The sequence below is a fragment of the Pteropus vampyrus genome, unplaced genomic scaffold, assembly GCF_000151845.1.
Source record: "Pteropus vampyrus isolate Shadow unplaced genomic scaffold, Pvam_2.0 Scaffold223, whole genome shotgun sequence".
Lineage (NCBI taxonomy): Eukaryota > Metazoa > Chordata > Mammalia > Chiroptera > Pteropodidae > Pteropus > Pteropus vampyrus.
The window spans coordinates 1,514,211-1,522,649 of record NW_011889004.1 but is presented as its reverse complement, the minus strand read 5'-3'; the positions used below and the strand labels follow the sequence as shown (position 1 = coordinate 1,522,649).

At 55.4% G+C, this 8,439-nt stretch overlaps 1 protein-coding gene across 1 annotated transcript in view; it reads left to right on the top strand.

Moving 5' to 3' along the window:
* The first annotated feature begins 3,197 nt into the window (after positions 1-3,197).
* Positions 3,198-8,439, top strand: part of EMID1 (EMI domain containing 1) — a 36,539-nt gene continuing 31,297 nt past the window's right edge. Inside the window, exons 1-3 of the mRNA XM_011373395.2 lie at positions 3,198-3,223; positions 3,585-3,698; positions 4,173-4,276. Of these exons, the coding sequence (XP_011371697.1) occupies positions 3,198-3,223; positions 3,585-3,698; positions 4,173-4,276 (244 nt within the window). The remainder of the gene's footprint in view (positions 3,224-3,584; positions 3,699-4,172; positions 4,277-8,439) is intronic.

The window sequence follows — 8,439 nt, the reverse complement described above, 5'->3', positions numbered from 1 at the left end:
AGCCCCGTCCTGGCTTGGTACAATGCCCTTCTCCCAGCACCTGCCCAGGAGGGAAACACTCAGGGCTGCTGAAAGTGGGGAGACGGAGCCCTGGAAGTACCCAATCCTTCAGAGGACCTCAGGACTGAGGCCCCAAGGTTGAAGAGAAGTTTCCCAGAACACGGGGAGGCTTTCCAGGCAGAGGGAATCCAGTATGCAAAGATTTGAGGTCAGGGAGAATTCAGTACATGGAGGGAGGGCAGGAAGGTCGAGGAGGGACAGCAGGATTGTGCAGGAGACGAAGTGGCTTATGAGACAGACGGTCAGTGCTCACAGGGTGATGGGGAGCCATGACGGGCTGAGAACTCCATGGCGGCAGTGGCAGTGTTAGGTCTGTGCTTTACAAAGAGCTCCTGCTGCCTCTGGAAAGTGGGCTGAGGGGCAGGAGGGCAGCAGAGCCAGGCTGGGACCCTGCTGGGGAGCGCAGGCTCATCCTGCGGGCAGTGGGGCTGGGGTCTTCAAGGCTGGGGTAGGGTAAGGTATAGTTATTGGTGATCCCCCCATAAGGAGGGGACAAAGGGCTGACCTTGAACCCCACCTGGCCTGAGTGTCCCCTCCTATCTAAAGTGTCTACCTAGCCAGCTACCAACTCCTATCTCCTAAGCAGAGGATTCAAGCAAGTTCCAACTCATGGGAAATAAACCAGGGAGCCAGGCAATGATCCACATGGGGGAGATTTGATTAATGAAGAAGAAAAATAATTATTTTCTCTAGCTCCCCGCTGGTAAAGAGGGGCAGCTCCAGCAGTTGTGGGTGGGAGGTCACAGGCCCATCTTCCCCCAGCGCAGTCCAGGTGCATATGTGAGTGTACATGGCCCCGTGTCTGTGCATGTGGACCCGAGTACAGAGAGGACAGTCATTTCTGTAGCTATATGTCCTGCCAGATGTGCGTTGATCTGATTATATGCTTGAGTGTGTGTGTATGTGTGTGCTTATATGCATCTGTGTGTGTACACGTGGGCGTGTGTGTGCCAGGGAGTTGTATGCACGTATACATATGTGAGCATGTCCGTATGTATGTGTGTTTGTGTGTGCATGAGTTTGCGTGTGTGTATATTGTGTGTGCATTTGTACCCCAGCACGGGGTCTTCATTCTGTGCCCAGGGCCCCCTCCCGTGTCCAGAGTTTCTGACTGCCTAGGTAGCTCACTCCCTCTCTTCTTTCTTTACTCACAGAGTCCCTGGGCCAGCCAGGAGGATATCACATAAATTGAACTTGTACCCCCAATTTTATCTATTTTTCTGTGGAGGAGTCACAACTTATATCGCTTTTCTGAAAGGGCCTCGCGTCCCCTGCAAATAAAGTTTAAAACCACAGCTCTAGGGACCCAGAGGCTCTAAAGAGTGGGGGACCTTTTTGAGATGTATCTTTTTAAACTGATAAAATCCCCACCTATTCATTAGGAAAAACATTTCCAGCATGAGGTTAAGAGCACAAGCTCTGGGGTCAGATAGTCCTGAGTTCCAACTATGACTGTCACTCATCATGGGTCTTTAGGACACATCCCAGACCCCAAGCCTCAGTCTTCTCAGCTGTAGAGTGGCGCTCGTAACCAGGCATGTGAAGGGCCCCGGGCCCAGCTCCTGGCAGCAAACAACTGGAAGCTGCTGTGAATGTAGTAGATGGAACAGGTGGAAAGCCCCTCCTCACCCCCAGACGTGACTGTGTGATTTTTCCTAACTTTATGCACACATAGCTACATATGAGCATTCATGTATAGTCTTTTGGCTTTCTCTTTCTTCCTTACTGTAATAGAAATGCACTCCTTTTCTCTTGGTCTGCATAGGCTTTTTTCCCCTTAGCTAGGCACAGTGGTCTACATGTGGGGTCTTTGGACTGTGTCACCACACATGGCTCTCTGTGTCTTGTGGTCCTGTTTAGGCTGTTCCCAGTTTTGTACCATTCCCGATGGCACTGTAGCAAGCACCTGTCACCTCTTCCATGGAGTGGCTGGCCCAGGGCTCTGCTGAGCTTCTGCCATGTCGCTGGGCCAAACAGAACCATTTTTTCTTCTTGCTTTCTACCTCCATGCCTTTGGCTCAGCTGTTTTCTCCTCCTAAACTGATTTCAGCATGACACAAAATGGTGAAGGGACTTCCTCAGGGTCCCACAGAGAGTTAGTTGACGGGTCCTGGCCAAGGACTTTCTCCTTTAGGTGAGCCAGGGTGGGGGCAGGGCAGCAGCTGGGGGACTGAGTTTCAGTGGTGGCAGGCACCTCTGTGATGGTGGGAACATTCCAAGTGCTCAGCGGCCCTCGGCCCTGCACGGGGTCATGGGCTCTGCATTTTTTGCAGGGGCTGGGAAAGGAGGGACCGTTTCAGGTGACCCTTGTCAGCCTGAGCCCCCTTCCCCACCAGACTTTCCTTTGTGGCCTTGAGCCCAGGGTCAGCAGGTTCCCAGGCTGGGGCCTTCACAAAACCATGGACCATGGCTCAGGAGATTGGGAGGAGACAGGAGCTGAGGCCTCTGGGAAGCAGTCAGGGGCCAGGCTGGGCCATCCACATTCCTAGGTTCAAATCCAACTCTACCATGCACCAGCTCTGTGCCATGAGCAGTTTTTTCCCCTCCCTGAGCTTCAGTTTATCCTTCTGTAAAATGGGAGTTGCCTTCCTGGCTCACCATAAGAAGATGAGAAAATACCCCTTAGCATACAGTAGGTACTCAATATGTGCAATGCAATATGATTATTAGTTGGCATTTGGAGAAGTCAGTCCTCCATGCTTGGGACATTGTGCATCCCCACTGTTGCATAGAGGGGACCCAAGGAGAAGTGAGACAGGGCCTCTTCTCTCGAATGCCAGGGGTGGGAGGGGACAGATATGAATCACCAGCTTAATTCAGCTTGACAGGCATACAAAGTGCTGTGGGATCCAGGTCAGGGAATCGTCAGTTCTGGAACAGATGGAGGTGGAAGTAGGGAAGAACAAGGGGAGAGGTGACAGCACAGCGGGGCTTTGAAGGTAGAAGGTGCCAAGGGAGAAGTGGGGGAAGGGTGCTCCAGGCAGTGGGCCCAGTGTGAGCAAAGGCTTGGAGGTGAGGGATCTACAGCAGACATGGGCACAGGAGATCCCAAGGGCTAGGCTGAGGGTAAGCAACTGAGGGACATGGCCAGGTTTCCACTTTACAATACTCCCTCTGGGGAGACACTGAAGGGCAAGATGGAGGGGCCACTGCTCTTGTCCAGGTGGGAGGCAGGAGACGGTAGTAGCCTGGACTAGTCAGAGTTGTAGAGAAGACATGTTGAGAGGGGAGAGGCCCTGCAGAGATGCCCTGTTCCCATCTTGCCCCCCGGAAGCTCATTCTCCAAGACTTCCTGAGCAACCTCAGCACGGCCACCCATTCTAGCGCTGTGGTGTTCACTCCTCAGCCACAGTGGCACGAAGACTCCCATCAGGGCCCAAAGGACTCTGAAGATTCCCATCGGAGCCCAAAGGACTCTGAGAGACTCAGGGCTCCTGGAGAGGACCTCCTCACGCACCCTCCCAGCGGCCTGGACAGGGGGCTGTGCATGGCGCCTGAGCTTTCTCCCTGTTGGTCTGTTTCAGGAACTGGTGCTCATATGTGGTGACCCGCACCATCTCATGCCATGTGCAAAATGGCACTTACCTTCAGCGAGTGCTGCAGAATTGCCCCTGGCCCATGAGCTGCCCAGGGAACAGGTGAGTGAGACCATGGTAAAGAAGAAACTGATGGCATTCCAGGGGGAGGCACAGCATGGGTAAAGGGCTGGTGGTGGGAGTGCAGGGGAAGACTGGGACCCCAGGGTGGGTGGAGCAAAGAGAATATTGGCCCTATGCCCATTCTCAGCACCGTGTGCTTTTGGGGCATCCTGGAGGGCTTCCTGGGGGAGGGGTTCCACCATTCACCTACATGCCTTCACTCAGTGATCATTCACTGCTAGGGACAGGCTGGCTGAGCTTGCAGGGGCTTCCTGTTCCGTTGGTATCCAGATCTCCATGGCTGGAAGGTCGAGAAGGAGTAGAAGGGCTGAATCTTAGAATGCAGGAGGAGAGAGGCTCCAAAGGGACTTGGAGGTGGCAGAGGACCCTGGGGGCTCTGGGTTTATCCCCACAGATGGTGGGAGAAACAGCAGAGAACCTTGTCTGAGCCGGGCCACCTGGGCACTCTTTCAGCTACAGAACCGTGCTGAGACCCACATACAAGGTGATGTACAAGACAGTGACCGCCCGAGAGTGGAGATGCTGCCCCGGGCACTCTGGGGCTAGCTGCGAGGAAGGTAGGACTGCCCCCAGGTGCTGGCCAGGTGCCTCCCAGTGGGTGTGTGTGGGAGAGAGCGGTAAACTGTTGCTAAGACGATGGACACTGCAGTGCAGTGCCCTGTACACAGGGGGACCCTGCATGGAGCTGCCAGCAAGGCGCAGCTTGAACACATTTGGTGCCCACTTTCTCATGGGTACTGACTGCCTGCCTTGTTGGAGACTCTCAAGACCCCTGGAGAAATGCCATGTGTGCTGTGTAGCTCACATCTTAAGTCACACCATCCCAAGCCTTTCCTTCCAAACCTGGGGAAAACCCATCTGGACATTTTCATGGGATGTGGTTAGATAGCACGTGAAAGCAAAGTGCCCCTTAGGTTAGTGGGTCAGCAAAGTAGGGATGGTTGTACCCTTTCTATAGATGAGAAAATTGAGGCTCAGGAAGGCAATGGGCACACAGCTCCTAAGTGGCAGTCAGGACTGGAACTCCAGTCTGCCTGGCTTTTCCCAGAGCCTCAAGGATGGGAGGACTCAGCTAGGCACCCTGTCTGTGGTATATGTCCCAGGCAGAGGGACCCCGTTTACCCCACCCCCTTCTCTGAGTGCCATGAGGGTGGCTTGGGGCTGAGCACCCAGCGAGAGTACAGAGGAGGCAGCCCAGGACTTCCTGGAGCCTGGCCACATGGTAACCTGGAGAGACCTCTCTCCAAGGGCACCTGCCCCTCTGCTAAGTGGTCCAGGCCACCCCCATCCTTGCTGCCTGGCTGAACTCAGTGAGAGGAAGGTTTTTGGGCACCAAGGGCTGTGTTCCCAGGAATGACCCTAAAGAGGATGGGCTGGCCTAGAACCAGCCCGAGAACCAGGCCTGTAAAACCTCACTAGAAGGAGGCATTCAGGGCCCCAAAGCACATGCTAATGTGAACACCAGCAGCAAGACATATTCTGATGCCAGAAACACAAACGTGTAAAACACGGCCTCTGAATTAAGGGAACATGATGCTAACAGAAGTAACCATTCGTAAATGCCTCTTGAAAGATTTACATGCTTTACCTCCCTGGGACCCCAGAACAGCCCTGGTTCACAGAGCGGGCAACAGAGGCCCAGAGAGATAGAGTCACATGCCCAGAATCACATGTGTGGGGGGCAGGGCTTACCACAAAGAGGAGCAGGGAGGGGGGCCTGACCTTTTCAGTAGAGAATGGGAAAGTCTCCAGTGGAACTGGGAGGAGTGGGGTGGCCAGGAAAAAGAAGCAGCCCAAAGTCTGGCAGGGGTCCTGTACAGAGAGGCAGCCACCAAGGCCAGTGTGGGAGGCTGGGAGGGGCAGCCACGAAGGGGAGCCAGGAAGAGCACCCTCCCCCGCTCTGCTGGGAGGAAGAGGCAAAGGCAGGACCCTGGGGGCCAGGAGGAGAGCCAGCCAGGAGGGGCTGCCGCCAAGGAGACCACAGAGGAGCTGGTAGTGGGGAGGGGGCAAATCCTCAGGGTGTGGAAGCCACCTGGGCATAGAGGGCCTGAGCCCAGGCAGGGCCTGCCCAGACAAAGGCGACTCTCGCTCCCATCCCAAGGGCAGACTGTCCCAGGTCTGCAGGGCCATCACAGAGCAGGTGAGGACAAAGGACAGGTGGGGCCAACACCCATACCCTTGAATCCAACAGCTGGAGGCTGTGGGTCTGGGAGCCAGGCTAAGGGCTGTGAGCTCTGCCGATGGAGAGGCAGGAGTGCAAGACGGGATGATAGGCCAGGCCAACCCGGATGTCTGCCAACTCCTTCTGCAGGGCCTTCGGATGGGGTTATCCAGGGCTTCACGGGCCAGGCCAGCTCTACCACATACCAGCTGTGTGGCCTTGGGCCGGGGACTCCCCGCGCATTGTGCAAGTTGTGCAAGGGCGCCAGGCTGGGGAGCAGGGAGGCTGCAATTCAAGCAGCACTTATCTCATGCCCACTCAGGAACGGGCGCCTTCTCTCAAAGACACCAAGCAGCCTGGGACCTCCGTGTCCTCACCTGTGAAATGGGCAGGATAATAGTCTGCCTCCCAGGGATGTTGTAAGGACAAAATGAAGCTGTAGAGACCCTGCAGATAATGCGGCAGCCCATGGAGGGCACTATGTGATGACTGACGGGACAGCAAGGGCTTCTCCCCTGCACAGGGGAGAGCTGCGTAAACGGATGCCCAGACTTGGAAATTCTGGAAAACTGCTCAGCTGGAGCTCTGGGAGTGGGGGTGGGGAGCCATGAGGACATTGCTGGCCTATCCCAGGCCCTGCCCTTCCTCTGATAGCCAGATTCAGGCTGGGCTCCCTCAACTGTTTCCCCTGCCAGTGACCACCCTCAGGGTCTGCCCAGAGCTGTGACATGAACCTGGGGCCATAGAGCTGCATCACCAGGGACGACAGGGCTCAGAGCAGCATGTAGTGAGCTGAAGGAGATGGAATACCTACCATCCTAGAATCCAGCCCTGGATCAGCTGTGCTCTGCTGTGTGACTTGGGCAAGTCACTTTACCTCTCTGAACCCTGTCTCTATGTGGAAGTCACCTGTGTTGAAAAGTGCCCACCTCATACCTTATTATAAGGACCAGAGTCTCACACCTGCACATAGCAGATACTCTCCATAAATGTCTTCCTCACCCCTTTGGCCCTTATGCTAAGGGTTCTGTGGTGGCTCTCAGGGACTGCCCTGCCTCCCACCTCTGAGACCCCACTTCTCAGTCCACTCGTCAGCAAACAGGCCTTGAGTCTCCAGACTTAACTTTTGTGAGGCTGCAGACTTCATAACTTTTAGCCCTGGATTTCCCATCCGTGTAATGAGAATGTTCACTCTGTGATGAGCGAGGATGGGCTCTGATGTTCATGACAACCCACGAGGAAGGGGCTAGAATGGGCCTCATTTTACAGATGTGAAAACCAAGGTTCAGAGCAGTGAAGGGACTTGCCTGGGGCCACTCGGCACATGAAAACCAGGATGAGGACCTGCCTAACCAAGCATCGATCAGTGCCTCCAGGCCCTGGGAGGTGGGGCTGGATGGCAGGGAGGGAGCCTGTCTGAGGCTCTTACCTGGCTGTGTGCTCCCTTCTGAAAACAATGAGCAAGGAAGAGCCAAGGCCAAAATGTACCATGTGGGCTGGTCCTGACCTGCTAAGTGGCCCAGGCTGGTGAGCTCTGCTGAGGGCAAGGCTGCTGGGGCCACCACGTCACCCTTGCCTCTGGAGGCCCTCTGCCCAACCTGCGAAATGGGCAGGATTTCAGCCTCATTGTTCAGACAATGAAAGCGAGGCTCAGAGAGGGTCCGGGTCTCACACAAGGTCACACAGCAAGTAAGCATGGCCAGGATTCTCCCCAGGGCTCTGACCTGAGGTCTTGTAGCATCCCCCTGCCTCACACCCTCCTGCAGTAATAATGACGAGGGGAAGGAAGGTTGCCTCCATCCTCCGTGCCAGGCACTATGACTTGTACTCACCTGCATTGTGCCGTCATGTCAAGGTTCAGAAGGTCCAGATGTGGAAACCGAGTGTGGGAGAGGGGACTGCCTTGCTCATTGTCCCACGGTCTTCAGCACATGTGTCCCTTCCCTATCCATGGACCCCCACAGCTCTTGTCTTCCATGATGGGGAACCAGAGAGGGAAGAATTTTGCCCACGGTCACACAGCAAAAAAAGCTTAAGAGCAGACTGGAGGTTCCAGCTTGGGCCCTTCTTGGGCCCTCAGTCTCTCTACCCTCCAGGGATGAGCCCTTCTCACACACATCTTTCACACTCTAACCAGATGCCACCTGTGCTTTCCTCTATGCATTCAGAGTCCCTAGGGCTAAACACTGCATGAATCTGCCCGAGTCTGCTACCTTCCACTCCACTCCTGACTGGGAGGCCTGGTGGCCCCACCTCCCAACTCCCAGTCAATGCATCCTTTACCCCCAGCCAGGCAGCTCCCCTGTCTGCACCCCGCAATTGCCCAATCGATGTGCCCTAGCCTTGCCCTCTCTCCATCTTCCCCAGCCCATACTGGCTTTTCCTCCCACTGCATGGCCCGGGCAGCGGCTGCCCTGTCTGCCTGCAATCTTTTTGGACCTCCCACCTGGCTATGGTGGTCCCCACCCTGCCATCACTACTCTTGTGTCTCTAGTGCCTGGCATGGACCTGGCATAAAGTGGGTGCACAGGAAATGAATGGGAACCTCATTTTACCTCA